Source organism: Macadamia integrifolia, chromosome 2 (genome assembly GCF_013358625.1).
Source record: "Macadamia integrifolia cultivar HAES 741 chromosome 2, SCU_Mint_v3, whole genome shotgun sequence".
NCBI lineage: Eukaryota > Viridiplantae > Streptophyta > Magnoliopsida > Proteales > Proteaceae > Macadamia > Macadamia integrifolia.
This window is the reverse complement of record NC_056558.1, coordinates 9,159,404-9,177,000: the sequence shown is the minus strand read 5'-3', so window position 1 is coordinate 9,177,000 and position 17,597 is coordinate 9,159,404. Positions and strand designations below refer to the sequence as shown.

Sequence of the window (17,597 nt, the reverse complement as noted above, 5' to 3'; positions counted from 1 at the left end):
AAAAAAAAAAAAATAGCAGAAATACCATTGCATAAATGTTATTGCTGTGCGCTTTACAATTAACTGAAGTAAATGCATTAAAAAAAAAAAAAATGTAAAATGCCATTTTTCCCCTGACGTTCTCCTTTTTGCCATTTTTCTTTTCTCAAGTATAATATTTTTCTCACAATAACATGGGACTTTTTTTTTTTTTCCCCCATAAGGCCTTTGTAAAAGTTCTATAATTCTGTCTTATTGGCCCACCAAAATGGAATCTATTGATAGGATCTCTAGTTATGCCACGTGGTAGATTAAAAATTCTAAGATCCCTATTCACAATATATCAAGTATTAGCTCAAACGAAATTATCTACATGGCCGAAGAAAAAAAGAATCTGATGCTGAAGGAGGGTAGTGATTTTTAAGTCTAAAATTAGAAGTTGCATGGACATGTATGGAAGGGATAATGAAGTTTTAGTCTAAAATTAGACATGTGGTTAGTTCCCTTTATTTATATATATATATATATATGTACATATATACATATATATATACACGTGATTTTTATGTCTAAAATTAGAAGTAGCATGGATATGTATGGAAGGGTCAATCAATTTTTAGACTAAAATTAGACATGTGGTTAGTTCCCTTTATTCCGTGTATATGTATATATATATATATATATATATATGCTATTCCATTGTGGCACAAGTTGATGTGCCCAGCCATATATTTTATTTTAGTAAACTCAACAAAAGTCTCAACAGTAATAATTTTTTTTTTTTTTGGGTAACTAAATAATAATTGATTTCCCTGTTCTGATATAAACAGTTCGGGTCAATTTTGGTAGACGGTTTCAGTTGAAATTAACACCCTTGCATCAGCTGATTCAATTGACAGCAGTGGCGCCACCAGTTTGGTAGACATATATTGGAGTGTGTCATTGAACTTTATCCAACTGGTCTGAGCCCCTTCCTAGTCTGAGCCCCTTCCTATATGGGCCAGGGAGCTTAGGGGCGATGCACTATCATTAAACTTTATCCAACTGGTCTGAGCCCCTTCCTATATGGGCCAGGGAGCTTAGGGGCGACACACCATATAGTGCATATCAAAGGGTTACACATCTATGTGTGCCTTTTCGACTGCGTGTTTGAGGACTCCCAGCTCTTGAATCTGCGATAAATGATATAATGCACTATAAATGATATAATGCACTATAAAAGAACCCTATCTTGGCTTAGGGTAAGGGTGTTAATTGGTTTAATTTCGATGTATACAGTGCGATTCGATTTGGTTCACATTTATTTCACTGAAACCAAAACCGTATCATTTACTAATGGTTGAACTTTCTGAAACTACAACCATTTAGCAAACGGTTTCGATTCCACGGCTTTTAAAAGGTGTCAATTTCATGGTTTTAAATGTTTTTTATGGCAGTTAATTTCATATGGTTTCTAAACGGTTAGTGATCGGTTTGTTAGTTTATCTGCATGCTTACTAAAATTTGCTTTTATTGATAGACACTTCAATCTTATATCAACTCAAATAAGGCATTGAACAAGTAAAGATTTAGCTACATAATTACATAATATGTGTAAATTATTGAATAGACTGTTGGATAACCTCTCTGGTCCTTAATTCTTCCTTAAATTAAACAATTATGCTTTGTTAAAACAATCAAATATTTGATCGTTATACAGATTAATCAGATTGGTTTTGACGATTAAACGGTTTGATTTTCACGGTGTCAATTCAGTTTGAAACCAACGGATTATACGGTTACATCAACCCGACCTATTTAACCAATCGGTCTTAAACTCGAAACCATAACCAAACCATTAATTAAACGGTTTCAATGTAAATAGCTCGACTCAATTTCAATAAACAATTTCGATTTCAAATTCACATCCTGAAGGCCAGCCGACTAGACAAACTTCGCCCCTTCAATAATTTAATTTAACTCCTAATAAATTTCTTTTGCTTTTAATCAATTCACGTAAAATATTCAGTTGAAACAACAACGCCTTCACAAATCATGCAACCCACGTAACTGGAAAAGCACGACACCAAACCAAACCCAGATCTTGAATAGGATTGAGATTGCTTTACAGAGAACCAGGAACAAAAAGAGAGAGACACCGTTCTACATTTAACCTGGAAAAACAGGGTGCCTTGGGGCTAGTACCGGGATGTTTGTGATAAGTACTAACTGAGATTTAGTGAAGATTTAGTTCACGGTATCAGATCCAGTATCGGTCATGGCCAAAACTGATATTTTTGGCCGCTACCAGTGATATGTACGGGTATCACTGAGTACTTGCATCCCATAACCCTTCCTAGGGGAAAAAAGACAATGTCCCACCTCTTCACCAAAGATAAGCCAGTATCAAACAATTGGCTTTTCCAGGTGTTCCTATTTTCATCATCTAAGCATTATGAGCATGACTTTATTAGAGAGATGGGTCTTATCAGGCACTTTGTTGTGAAACAATAATGTACTTTGAACATCAGAAAAATAAAGTGAATACACCACAGAATTCAATAGCAAGCAAAATATTTGACAATATTCAAGAAGCATTCTCTATGATATTTATACAGATATCAATGCACACTCACACAGAGGATGTCTTGGCTGCAAGATGGGTGAGCACACATCTATGATAAGTAATGCGTAGCCTCTTGTACTTCTGAACAAAAGCACTTATGTCAATCTCTCTCTCGATTAGTTGCTGGTGGAGAGTTTCAGATTCCTCTTCAGCTTTCTTCGTCGCATCTGCAAACCCCAATCAATTAATCATATTCGATGTTTATTACCCAGTTGGTTAATTTAAATCTTCAAACTACCAAGCATTTGTGCCTCCTGAGCAGGCTATGAATGCATCCAATAAAAATAAGAGTCTATGCACCAAAAACAAATTTTAACTTACCTTGCATCCTAAGGAGCAGCATTGAGGGTGAATACCTCAGGGTTTCTTCTTTTTGTCTCTCCAGATCATTCAGTTTCTCCTTAGCAGTAGCCAACTCTGTTGTCCTAATAATTCTGCACTGTTGTTCAAATATAGATTCAGGTCAATTGTCAGTATGGCTCCAAGTTGCCAATTTTTAAGGAGCCTTTCCAATGCTCACCTGGTTTGTAAGTTCTAAGATGCGTGGTTGCTTCTCCAAATTTTCCCCTATTTAAAAGACAAAATAGTTATTCATTAAAAGAAAAGGAAAATAAAAACATGTTAATTTCTGTAAATGACTAAAGCTGCACAAGGAATTAGTAGTAGAATGCAATTATGCAACTACACTTACTTGTAAGCTGCAAAGTTTCCCTCCTGAGTTCATCTCGTAGCTGTCAAGGAAAATCCAAAAACAATGGTCAGAAGCAATCCCCAGTACCATACAGAACCAGAAGCATTGACTCTCCCACGTGTCTACTTGTTCATCAACACAAGGGGCTGTATTTGGTTTTAAGGTGTGAAACACCCAACACATGCAGACAGTGCTGCTGGATAGAATTGTAATGGCCAAACAACAGATTACAAAGGGAATCTGTGAATATTGTGTAAATGGTATTGATGCAGGAGCACTTCCTTGGACTGGGAGAACCTGTTTGAGAGCCCTGACCGAGAACTGAGTCCAAATTTGGTTGTGTATCAGTAGGATATTAGGAAATGTATTTTGAATTATCTTGTAATATTTTTACGGAAGTTCTAGATTAGAGTAGATACGAGAAGAGTCCTATTTCAAGTTTTCTAGTTGCTTATTTTCCTAGCTTAATAGTATTTCTATATTTAGGAATCTTTATTTTTCTTTAAATATGCTTGTAACTCGATGCATTGGACAGAATTGAATAGAATAAAAGGTTGAGTCTAAATCTCACGGCTATGAGTGTGGTGCGAGGCCGGTGGCCTCTTTCTCCTCCTTTATTCCTCTTCAATTTCTTCTTCTACCCCTTCTCTGTCCTAGTGGTAACAGCAGCCCACAAAAGATGGTGTTGATCCCATCCTTTCTCCTTTCCTATTTTTCCTCTTCATTCTTTTGTTTCTCCTTCGTCTCCCTTCTTCTATTTTCTATTTCTGTATTGTTACCCTGTCCACGTTGTTATCTTGGCTGAATAGAAAAAGCACTCAATCTTCTTGTTTCCTGTTTTGTGGGCTTCAAGATATGGGGATTAATTCCTTCCCCAGGGGCAAATTTATCCCAAGAACCCTACCTCTTTCACTTCCCCTATTGTGTGAGTCTTACCTTTAATATCAGACCAGACCTCAAACTACAGCTACCTTTTGTCTCAGGAATTTATTTTAGGGTCATTGCTTGCTTGTTGCATCTTCTTTGGGTTATACTACATAGGATTGGTGATTGCTAATTTGCTCCTCAGATTTTTCCAACGATTGAAGCTCCATTTGGAAAACCAGATTGAACTCAAGTGGATATGCCACCACTGTTTTCTGTTTTGACCTAGGTTGAAGACAACCTCGTATCCATGGAGTTCCATCCTCTGAAAGTCACTATTGAGATCATGGACTATTGCTTTCTTGATTGATTGGTCCAGTTGCTGATGGCTATTCCAAATCCGATGGTTGGCTTTCTTTCCCATTCTATACTTACGGTGAGTTGAGCATAGGGGGTTGGGATTTGATTTCTATTCGTCTGATTCTCTTAAATACCCTTACCTTTGTTCCTAATCTTCTTCTGTCCCCTATTGTGTTTTGGTTCCAAGATAGCCCTCCCTTCTCAATTTATAATTCCCTTTCTATGCTTTTTTCAATGTCTTCCTAAGTTATCTTTAAGATTATGTTTATATTACCAAAGTGCCATCCCCTTGAAAACTTGGAGTTATTTACAGAATTCCCATTTTCTTCCTATTTTTGCCTATAGTACAATTGGATGGACTCATAGCAAACCCAAATAGAGTTTTTCCAACCCCAGGATTGCATCAATTTGGTATTAGAACAAACCAGGCCATGGATTCCTTTGTGTTCAAGATTAGAGTTCACTTGCCCAACAGAAAGCTTGCTATTTTATTCATTGATGAAGGACAAAGCGACAATTTCATCTCGCGGTCAGTGATGGAAATGTTATTAAAGAGCAACGAAATTATCATTGAATTAGGGCTGGTGATTGCTAACTTGCTCCTAAGATTTCCCAATGTTTGAAGTTCCATGTGGAAAACCAGATTGAACTCAAGGGAAATAGTTCTCCGAGATATGAGTCTGTCTTCTTAGACACGCCACAATGACCTTCTCCTATAATTTCATAGCATTGTAAAACTATGCTACACCATCATGCATATCTTTAACTATGTCCATGTCCATGTCCAGAAAAGAAAGTCCAGATACTTACTCGAAACACTTGATTTCTACACTTCCCTAATTAACTCTCTGAGGACTCTATTATAATCTTTTTCAAAGTCAATAAAGACATGGAAATCCTTTTTACATTCTCTAAATCTTTCCACTAGTCTCCTAAGCAAGTAAATAGCTTCCGCGGTTGATCTTCTTAGCATAAAACCAAATTGGTAAACTGAAATATTAGATTCTTGTATCAGGCGACTTTCAATTACACTTTTCCATAACTTTATAGTATGGCTAATAAGTTTTATTCCTCTATGGTTGTTACAACTTTGAAGACCACCTTTATTGTTATCAATCAGAACCAGAATTGCTTCTCATCCGTTCATCTAGCATTTTTCTTGTGAGCTATTCTCAGAATCTTATCAAACAACAATTCTAGCCAAGTTCTTCTGATAAATCCTAAGCTCTTCCACACCTCTATTGAGACATCATCTAGACTACTGTTTTTCCTATTTTCATCTTCTTTAAAGCTTCTTTTACTTTAAACAACCTAATTTTCTGTATATACCTAAGATTTGTGGTTCTTGTTGAATATTACTTGTATTTTTTACATTTAGTAAATTGTAGAAATAGTTTCTCCATCTCGCCTTAATCTCCTTATCACTTATTAATACATCATCTTCACTTTTAATGCATCTAAATGAAATCTCTATTCTACCTTTCCCTCATTTTAATATCCCCCCCCCCCTCTTCTCCTTTGTGCCTAAATTTTTACAAAGATCCAAATTTTTACAAAGATCCTCATATTTCTGAGTCTTTGTGATGTAGATGAAGAGCCGTTCGAACCAGCATTGCAGCCCAGATCAGGTCCCAAGAAATTCAGGCCAGTTCTGTCCACATCTGTTTCAGGTGGAATTGGTCTGTTATGGTTCAACCAGACCATTCAACCAGGCCTAGATGTGGTTCAGACTTGCCTTCTTTAATTCCATTGAGCCAGCAGCAGTTAGGGGAATATTCTCTCCACCGAGCAGTATGCTTTCTTTCAGTTTTTGTCTTCATATGATTCTCCTCGAAATCCAACAGTTGTACCCATCAATTTGGAAAGAAGCAGACTCCAGAAGTCCATATTTTTTTTTGTCTTTAAGACTTTCTTGGACTGCAAGAATCAAATATAGTAGAATGGATCTTGTTTTGATTTTGTTCGTTAATTTAGTTAGATTTGTTTCCTTTTAGGATTCCTTGTTAGACAAGGATTGAGTTTGCTTGGTAAGTTGTTTGTTAGTTTCTACTTTCAGACTTTCCTAATTTGTAAGGTTCCTTTCTTGTTTTTGTTTCTATTTTATGATTCCTATCAGCAAAAGGAATTAGAGAGCCGATTTAAAGGCCTCCATCAGATGTAATAGGGAGCCAACGAATAAAGAATTATTTGCTTTCTGCAATGAGAAACTGTGAGAGACTGAGGTGAGAGACCTCTGGGTGAGATACCCTTAGCTGAGAAAGCCTTACCCTACCCCATTCTTCCCCATTCAATACCCTCTGTTCGCTCTCTACTGTTCTTTATTTTCCATCAGTCTTTTAATTGACACTGGTACAAGGGACCACCCACAGTTGATCTACAAGCCATCAGTCGCAGTTGCTGCAACGAAGATCTGAAAACACAAAGACTGCATATCGAGTCCTGTTTGAGAGATTTCTAGGCAAGGGTCAATGACCAATATCTCCCTACCCCCTGATCAGTTGCTCCCACCCTTTTGGGGTGTTGTTGGACCTACCAAAAGGGTCACTAAGAGATTGGGGCCTGCAAAGGCCTGTGCTGAGAGAGAGAAAAAATCTCTCATTAAATCATAATTCCGCCCTAATTGTCAAGAACTGCTACATCTCTTCAACCCATTCCAGTTTTATCAAGCATCCTAAGAGCTTCATTCAACCAGTGTATTGGACCCTGTTGGCCTTTGATTTGTGAGTTTACATTTGATGCTATTTTGACCTGATTTCCAAACTTCTTGTTCTCAGATCTGACTTTTCAATTGGATCTGCTTTAAGTGTTAGTTGGAGCTTGTTATGGACTTAATGGGGACTAACTACCCCAAGATAATTTAGTCTGGCATCACTTTGTTTTCCCTACTATCTTCTTAGCTTCGTTTCTAGAAAATTTATATCTTTTTAAATCCTCCTCATCCGTACTCTTTTTCCGAGGTTAAAACTAGAATTCTTAGCCTTAATGGGCAGGATCTTTCTTAGCCATTATTGATTTCATGGTCAACCAGTAGGTAAAATAGGGCATCGGACTTGAGCTTAAATTGATGTTGTTTTTTGGCAACAAAAACTATGCATTTATTCTGCGAAGGGAAATCTCCATTGCAATAAGTTCATCTGATTAAAGAAATTCAATTGCAAGGGTTCTCCCAAACGTGAAGATTTATATATATATATATATATATATTATATGCACATTAAGCTCATAAGAGCAACAGAGAAGCTAAGAGAGGCCAGTGCCCAAAGAAAAAGAGGAAAGAGGAAATAAAAAGAGACCCAGGAAAGAAGTGCAGAGCCCAGAAATAAAAAACCGTACAGCAAAAGGTTTTGGAAGCATAAAATTAGAAAAGAAAGAAAGACTTTGAAGATGCAAGATTAAAGTCAGTTTAGTCAGAACAGTTCTCGTTATATGTTTCCCTTTCATTCTAATTTGTTTCTTTGATCTTACGTCTTACAATTAACTCTTCTGTATTATGATCCCAGTATCTCTTGCTCTTCTCACTCGAATATTAGAAGTGACAAATGTTTTTTAAATTATGATCTTCTTGGATTTGATTTTTTAATTGTATCTTTATTCATGTTCCATAATATTAAGCTACTCAATTTCTGCTAAAAAATTAACATCTCATCTTTCTGGATTTGGCATAATTAATTACCACTTCAGCTGCAGCAAACCATGCCCTTACGCATTTTATCAAGCTGATCATAGAAAATTAAAATGAAAGAACAGGAATACAAGTTAAAAACATGCTTCTAGAAAGTGAGCTCTACAACTTACATTATTTTGTGTCCTCACTTGATCAAGGGAGAGCAAGAACTGATTGTATGCATCTTTATCTGACAAAAGCTTCCGCAACTCATCAACACTACAGACATCCAATCATAACAACAGAATGAGACGGTAATTAGCAGCTGGAAGTACAAAACATAGCACAGGAAAGTGAGGATAATGTAGATCCACATTATGGAAGGAAATATGAGAGGAAGAAGGGTCTAGCCTTAGTCCACCTGAGTGGCTAGGGTCTAGCTAAGAAGCCAGCCGAACCCCTACTTAGTCCACCTGAGTGGCTAAGTACAAATAAGGGCCAATTGGGCCCATCAGCTAGGGGAATAACTAGTAGTTGTTTTAAGTAATTAGTGGGCCATTGGGCCCATCGAGTTGAGTAAGTGGCATGTCGAGTCCAAATTGTCTTAGGACTCTATTTGTTTTCCACATAGGTTTATTATTCCTAGTTCAATTTTGAATTCCTAGCTGTAGTAGGAGTGTCTAGTCCTATTGGGAAACTAGCTCCTAGTAGTAGTTTGATTGTTATTCTACCCTCTATAAATAGAGGAGCCTATGTACTCATAATTTTATATTTGAATAAAGAATAATTACAGTCAATTGCTTAGAACAGCCGGGATAGCTGTGGGTGAGAAGCCCGGGCCGAGACAGCCACTACTCCCCCACTTTTCCCTTTGTTTCTTCTTGTTTAAAGCTTTCTATTTTATCCTAAAGTTACTGCTGTTGAAGTATACGACTATTGTGAGTATTCAGAAGTTCAGATCTGTCCAAGGTACAAACCAGATTTGATTCTCTCTCTTGAAGCCTGCGATTATTTCTCCTAGGTCATAAAATCAAGAAAGCTTGTAACTTCACAACCAGCCGTCAGAATCCTCTCAACTTTGGGGTTTTTTGTACCCTCCCTATGGACTATCTACGCCCAAGAGTGCAGCTCAATCGGACTCCTACAGACCTGGCCGCACCTCTCTCTCTCCAGCTCTATAGCAGGTCTTTCTCTCTCCTATCGGATTGTGTTTTGGGCTGGTTTTGCTCCTATATGGGTATTGTATCCTTGGGGGTTTATTTGATGGTCTTATTTCTTTGTTTCCTGGTCCTATTTATATTGTTTGGGGTTATAAATTGCTGGGGTAATTTCTTATAATCTACTCCTGCATTAGAGGAAACAGCTACAACTGCAGTCTGAATGTGAAAATTACATTCATTGTCATAACTACTAGGATGATAATATTAGGGAAAATTATGCCTCCCTCCCCTGTAGTTTGTCAAAATTACATGTAGATCCAAGGGTTTGTCGAATTACGTCCAAACCCTTGGATCCACGTGTAATTTCGACAAACACCAAGCATGTGCAACACAAACAGTATGGATCAGACTCCACAGAATATGTCTACATGCTAAATGTTTGTCTTCAAAGAAAGTTGAGATAAGCAAAATTCTGTCAAATGACCATCAAGTAAAACGAACATAAGTAACTGCTCATGAACAAGAAAATATGGAAGTACATATCAGGCCTCTAAAGTAGAGGTTGGGGAGAGCATTAAGAGCAGGGGTGCAATTTGCATCAAGCACACAACAGACCCAACTTAACCAACTCAAAGTTAGTTCTCGTGGGTTTTTGGATCATTGGTTCTCATTCTGCTGAAACATCCCACTAAAACCTTAAATCACATGCGCTCGAGTAGAGACCTCAAGCAACCACCTGAATTCAATGAAACAAAAACGGTCAAATTCCTATTTTTCTATTTACTTCCAAGACCTTCAATTCTAGTTTACAAACAAAAACTTCCCCTCAGTGCTTCCTGATATCTTCAATGAACTCACTGATGATCAGAATTTAGTCAAATATCTGTATAAACCTCCATGCTCAAACAATGTCCTGGATGAGGACATCCCTGACCCATTTGACAAAAAACTTGGTCACAACTTTTCAAAGGGAAAAGGGGGCAAGGGGGGGGGGGGGACTGTTTATGCAGAAAATCTCATTTCTAACTGCCCATAAATCTAGGAACCAAGTGATCTGGTTTTATTAAAAAGGACAACTGATGCTAAATCCAGGTCCTTATCACTGATCCCTCATAAGAATCCATCACAGAGACACATTTTAGACCATATTCACAACTTTCATTCATTAATCACCTAATAGAAGCCAGTCATAAGGAACAATCCAACTAAATATGCTAAGATAATTCAAAAAATTACCTTTTGTCCTTCAACAGACCAATCATACTTGCAGCTTCAGCAGGAGAAAGCTGCACATGTGATGGAGACTGTGGCCGGTCTGAAGGCCTTTGTATATTGGAACCGTTAAAGCTGCTATTTGGTGTGGATGGTCGTGATGAATTTGGCGAGCCAACCAGCGAAGGAGGATACCAAGCCTGTGTAGGAGCTTCTTGTGGATGTGGCTGAGATTGTTGCTCCTGAGAACCCCTGTAAGTCAAGAAGGTTAGAAACTTCAACTTTCCTTTTTCTTATTTTTTTTCATTTACTGTGAAAGAATTTTATTTAAACTACGAGTGTATTTGGGAAAAGAAAATGGCGAAGGGAAGCATTTCCTATAGAGGAAAACAATAAAAAGAAATAGAAATTTATAATAGAACAAAAACTCAGCCTTATCCCAACTAATTGGTGTTGGCTACATGGATCATTGCCCTCCAATCAACTCTATTCAACGTCATACTTGATACAACGCTACGTAATCAAATCACTCCACCGTACTGACTTGAAATCTATACAATGCAATACATTTTCCCATAGGATCGCTCTTCAATATAAAATGGACATATTATACCCCTAAGTTCCTTCAAAAAACATGGTTAATAATCAGAAAAGATCCAGTATCTCGACATATTTTGGAAAAGAGATGCAAAATTGGTGGGTGGGAGAGGGGGAACCTCTTAATTCCTCTCTTTCCACAAAACCCCAAATTGTGGCAGAAAAATTTCTTCCATAGAATTCAATCTAAAGAACGTAAAGAAATTGACAGCCATAAGCAGAAAAGGACTCAAGTATTTCTAGGTATTTACCTAAGCCACCAAAAAAGGTTCTACATCATACCACACCCAAGGCAACCAGGCAATGCAGAAAATAAGTGTGTCAAATCCCCCCTCCCCATATCCACACCTTAAAATAAAGTTAGTTAACTGGTAGTATCTCTCCTACAAGAGAAAATAGTTATTCCCAATACGAAACCACCATCCACACTAAGGCCTTGACCTCTATAACAGAACACTTCCCTAAATGCTAATTGATCACAGAAAGATATAACTGTAAATAAGCACTTTGTATAGCTTTCCACGTCCTCCAATGATCTCCCTGGTATATAGGAAACATTACTCAAGCATTCTAGCAGCATAAAGCATTAAGTAAGTTCCCTATTAAACAAGGGTCTTTAGAAAGATTAGACACCGTATCACTTCACCATTTCACACAGTATATTTATTTACAGGAAAAAAAAAACCCAAGCAGCATAGACTATTTAACAAATCCAGTTATATGAAAATCCCAAATGGAAACCCTTCCGGCCAATATTAATCTCAAAAAATTTCAAGAAAAAAAACCCACAATTAATAGATTAGAATCAACAGTTACATTCAACGAAGTAACTAAAAATAAAAAATCCATCACAAAAGAAAACCAATAGGGGACATCCTAATTCATAAAATTTAATTCTCAGCACAAAAAATGAAATAAAGATTAAAAAAATATACCAGAAGGACTTGAACATGGCTGAAGGAACCCCCTTTGATCCTTTGAACGTCAGACGACGGAAAATCCAAGAAATTTCGATCGTGGGAAACAAAAAAGATGAAGAACAAAAACCACAAGAAGTCAGGAGAGGAGATCGCCTCTTTACTAAACGCGAGGCCGATGGGATTTCGTTCTCTATTCCCCTTCCTTTCCCTCTCTCTTCCTCTCCTCTCAAAAGACTCCAACTGTAGAGAGAAATTGACGAATGGGTCTTTCTAACGCGTGATGATGTAATAAGGCTTTGTGGCACGTGGCAAACGTTATGTATGATGAAAGTCTACGAGTCGGTTTCAAGTGGAGGTCCAGGTGTGTCGCGCGTTTGTTTGGCTCCCTGAGGCTTAAGTCCACCAAGTCACTCGATCAACTAAGGGACAGGTGTCGAACTCAGTGCTGCACCAAAAATAGTCTGGTGCACCCCGCGCCACAGATGAGCTCAATCAAAGGCGTGGCTAGCTTCTTCCATAAAGCCAGGATGTCATGGCTTCCTCCACAATGTTACGTTTTGATGTAATGTTATTTAATTTTTTAATTTTTTTTTTAATTTTTTTTTTAGTTTGTTTCTCCTTTTTCCTTGTTTGTATCAAAAGTTCAAAACCCATTAAAAAAAAAAATGGGTTAGAAATTGGGCATAGTCCAAAATTCTTATGTACCTACTTACCTAGCAATTACCAAGTTCCTATGCACGGTTTGTATTTACAAACTTGAGTATTACACTTCACGGATGGGGCAAAACGGAGGTGGTGTTCTTCAAAAGATTGGGTTCGTAATTTTGGAAGAACTCAACCTCATAAATCGGCTTATAAGATGATGAGACTCAAGATTATATCAATCAACATCAATTCCCAAAGAAAATCGATGTGGGATCAACCCCTACAAGCTGATATGGGATTGTAAGGCAAATCAAATTCAATCAAAACATATGAAATCAAAACAATCAAATGAAGAATAAGATAACTGTTGTATATGGGCTCGCATGGGTCCAGACCATTTTGCGTCAAGAGGTTAGTGGATCGACTCTTGTTATATGGGCGTGTGAGTTTGTATTTAGTGTGTTCTCCTCTTTCTATTAAATTCCCTTGGACTGTTCATTGTATTTAGTGTCTTCCCCTCCTCTCCCTATTAAATTCCCTTGATCATGGTCATCAGTATTCTTTGGTCATCAGTATTCTTAGATGACCAAGGAAAGAGATTCTTCCCACCCAACTGGTGAAGGAAAGCTTTTGACCAATAATAAAGGATAACCAGATTTAAAAGGTTGCATTTGAACTCAGATTTGGGTAGATATGATTTTTTTTCTCCCGTTGGCCGTTGGGACCTTATTGGGGGGTTGAGGTTTCTCAGAAAAAAATTTGTCTGCTACTCGAATTGCGGCCAAGTAGCTGCAAGCCTGCAACACCCTGCTGGCAGCCAAAGATATGGAATAATTCACTTCCCCCTAGGGTTCACAAATACCCTCCTAGATTATAGTATTTTTCAAAATACCCTTTTAGATTCCATTTCTTTATCTGCCACAAGGGTTGGCAACAACTAAATTTCGTCCGATTTCTAAAGAATAACTAATTAAAGAAAGAAAGAGAAACAAGATTATGGTCTCTTGAATCTCAGCAAGTTTGCTCAAGAATAGGGGTTTCTTAAAACAATTACTTCTATCTTTGCCGCACCACCCATCATTATAAGAACTGGTTGTCTCTACAAGGTTGGGGGGTTCTCCGTAGTCTTTGGAATAGATTCTGGTGGTGAGGTTAAAAGTTTTTGTTGAAGCTTTGAGGGAGCTAACTTGTATTTTCTCCATTGGTTGTATTTCTCAAGATTTGGGTAGAAAGTTTCAGAGACCTAATTGCATTTCTTCATATTTCATAGTGGAAGATTGATTGATTTTAGTTTGTGATTTTTCCCTTAACACTAAATGGGTTTTCACGTAAATATCTTGTGTTCTTGTAGTGTTTGATAATTTGCTTCGCATGGTATTTTAGTTATATGTTTTTGTTCACTTGTTGCTTGATTACTCATTTGATTGTCACATAACCTAGTCGAGAAGTCGGTTTTAACCCAACAATAATCTTGTCTCTGTGATTGAGACATTAATCACAGAGCTCTTCTTCTGAAAAAATATGTGACTGACAGTATTAAGACAGATGCCACCTTACGATTGTGAAAAGACCCTAAACCCTTAATTTTAAACTCAATCAGCCACTGAATCAGTTTCCATCAGCTCTCAAATTCAATATGAGAGTGAAAATGGGATTGGAATCTCCCATTTTTCAAACCTTATGATACGAATCTCAAGAGAGCTTGACCCTATAAATCGGTTTAGAAAAGTGAGTGAACCCAATACCATATCTACCCACATCAAATCCCTTACATAGCTGATATGAGATCAACCCATTCCATGATTATGGCATTGTAACATTCTAAACTAGGTTTAAGCAATGCCCTCCGGGCCAAGCATTTTGATCAGCTCAATCATGACCAACGCATGGCTGCTTCATTTCATTTTGAATTGTTAAACCAAAACGGAAAGCACACCGCAGACGGGCCAGGAGCCCAAGACCCATGCACAGGTGATTTAACTTATAATTGCGCAGAAGTTAATTAGATTTGAAGGATGCTCTGGATCATCCTCTGCAACTCTTTCAATCGCTTGGTCTTCTACTTCCATTAAAAACTCATAAAATGTAGAGTGTAACATTTTTTTTCCCTTCAGAAAAATAAAACAAATAATGGAAACAAGTGTTAATGTAAGCATTTGTTCTTATTTCTCCTATAAAAATCTCTCTCTCTCTCTCTCTCTCTCTCTCTCTCTGTATGTTTCCCCAGAACTATAAATCTGTAACTCCCACTTCTCTCTATTTGTAGTTTTTATGTTCTGTTTTGTTTCTTATTAGGCAGAAGCAATGGGAGAATGTGTGATGTCACCCACCATTTTCAGTGCAACGCATGGCTGATCATATGGTACCTGCGCAGAATCAGAGAAGTACAAATTGGGTATAAGATTTGAATCCAATCTGACCATATTTTCACATGATTTGAACCCAGAAGTAAAGCAAATATTTTCCAAAATCTGTGCATTTTTAGAGTTTTTGATTCTATAAAATGGGAATCTTGCGACAAGAAATAAGTTTAATTGATTATAATGAGGATGATAGATGGATAGATAGAAAGATGACTTACAAAGTGACCAGCCAAAAGAATCCAATAGAAATGTAGATTCTTGTATGACTTGGTGAATGCTTTCGTGGTTGTCTTGTCATCCCCACAATATAGGGGAATTCTGTCTAAGTTCATGAAGCCTTGGAGCCCTTCCCATCTGAAAAATACATTTCAAGAACATCTCATAACTTTTCTCATTTGTAAGAGAGAGAGAGAGAGAGAGAGAGAGAGAATTACTTGAGTTTCTCAACCCATGCTTCAGTCCCCTTGGTGGCACAAATGAGATCAACCTACAAAGGAAGAACAAAACCATGTTTATAATTGGCATAAAGCTCATTTTGGTATTGAAAATTTTTATCCACTCCCTAATCATGGCGTGTCTGTGATCCAATACACCCAAAAAATCCAACCATATTTTCACAAAAGCTACAGATTCCCTGTGATACTGTATTTTTTAAACCCGGTCTAATTACAACGGTTGACCCGGTTTAACCATGCAGGACCCGAACCAGAGAGGGTTAAGGTGGGTTCCTTATGGACCATGATGGCAAGGGTGACTTTGAACACAGGTTGGTCAGACAAGTCCAAGTCAGTGCCAGAGGAGACAGGTGTACCCAAGTCATGCACATGCACATATCATAAGGCCATGTACGGGTAATGCTGGTATGTAGCCGTATCCTAGAGTGCATACGTATAATATACCTTGTGCCGAGAGTCGAATTCTATCAAAATCCCACTTGTTGGCCAATTTTCGGCCCTCAGGTGGGCGGTCACAGGCAGGCGCATCCGCCCACCTGAGTGACCCACCCATGTGGTTACTAGTGGTTTTAAAAAGTATAAATAGCATTATTGTGTTTTTCATTTTCTCATTTATTACACTAAAGAGTTGGTGAGAAGAGTAAAGAGGAGAGAGAAAAGAAGGGAGAAAAGAGAACGGAGAAGAAGAAAGGGGAAGGAAGAGGAAGAAGAAATGGATTTAAGTGGCACCAAGGTTTGATCTTCCCATTCCGACACCGGAAGAGTGATCCCTAACACGAGATCTACGATTGGAGGTGAGCAAAGGCTATGTTTCTTAAACTTTCACCAAACCCAAGTAAAACCCTTGATTTGGGGAGAGTTTCTTGAGATCTTGTAAATCCCACTTGAGATGATGAATCTAAGGTTTAATATATGGTCTATGTGTTGATTTTGAAGGATTTGAAGAAGTGTTTACAAGGTTGGAGAAGCATTGGTGATTTCTTGAGCTAAGTAGTGATTTTGGGGTTTTGAAAGAGTTCTTGAGCAAAGAAGGTAAGATGGCTTTTCAATCTTAAATCTAACTTAGATCTAGGTTAGAATCATCTTATAAGACCTTGGAAGTGTGGAAAATGTGATTGGAAAAGCCCCATTTGATTTCCCAAAGGTTGGAGAAAGTTGCAAGGAAGAGGGTAATTTTTCGCCCTCTCAGGTGGGCTAGGACCGGTGGGCCGCACAGCCCGCCTGAGAAGGCAGGCCCTCGGCTAGGACCGGCGGGCCGACCGACAGGCTGACGGCCAGCCTGAGATGACCGACGGGCCGACCAACAGGCCAACCTGCCCGCCTGAGAGGACTGGCTCTCGGTCTCCACCGGTGGGCCGGGACCGACGGACCGACCCGCTCACCCGAGAAGACCGGTGGGCTGTCCGACCCACCCGAGAGGCCCCCAACGTGATTTTTGTGTCCGAATGGACCCAAAACCGACGTGCGACCTTCTTTTATGATTCTAAACATGATTTAACTATCAAATCTTGTTAGTTTTGACCCCAATGTGGTGAAATGCTAATCCCATTCACTTAAAATAGGTTCACCAAAATTTACGTTTCTCGCGCTGGATTTCACCCGTACCGGGCGTGAGTCTTTGTACACAACAAGTAAGTGGGGAGAGGATGTTTGGCTTTATTTTAAGGCTTGTTGTGCATCATTTAATTGTATCTAGATTAGCCATGTCATCATGCAAATTATGTGTAGCTTAGTCATCCTCATATGATTATGACATGTGTGTTGTGCTTTACATTCTCAATGTTAAATGATTGATGTGCTTATATAGTGAATGATGGGATCACTGTGCATGATGCGTTATTAGACTAGATGCCGTAGTCGGCTTGGACACGACTGCATTGGTGGCCCGTGGAATGGGACGCGGTGGCACTATGCAATCGTACTATGTCATATAGGAGCATGCGGTTTAGGATTATCATCTTCCCGTGCTATGACCCTTCCCAATAGGGGTTGAGGTGTTGGGTTATCACTTGGGGGGAAGCAGTGGTCGCGGGTGTCGGGTCACTGTGACGGTTAGACATACGCCCGGCTGGTCATTACGACAGTTGGCAACCTCAGTGGTATATTCAAGAGGGCCAATCGTACTGCTTTTAAATTGCTGGA

The 17,597-nt window shown here is 38.4% G+C and overlaps 1 protein-coding gene across 1 annotated transcript; it reads right to left on the bottom strand.

Annotated features, from left to right (window-relative positions):
- Positions 1 to 2,494: 2,494 nt before the first annotated feature.
- On the bottom strand, positions 2,495 to 12,252 carry LOC122088880 (vacuolar protein-sorting-associated protein 37 homolog 1-like). The gene is made up of 7 exons (XM_042658240.1): positions 12,008 to 12,252; positions 10,500 to 10,727; positions 8,295 to 8,382; positions 3,276 to 3,315; positions 3,105 to 3,151; positions 2,906 to 3,023; positions 2,495 to 2,751 (listed from the first exon to the last, which is right to left on the bottom strand). Exons 1-7 carry the CDS (start codon positions 12,022 to 12,024, stop codon positions 2,591 to 2,593), a joined length of 699 nt encoding a protein of 232 aa, XP_042514174.1. The 5' UTR covers positions 12,025 to 12,252; the 3' UTR covers positions 2,495 to 2,590.
- Positions 12,253 to 17,597: the final 5,345 nt, after the last annotated feature.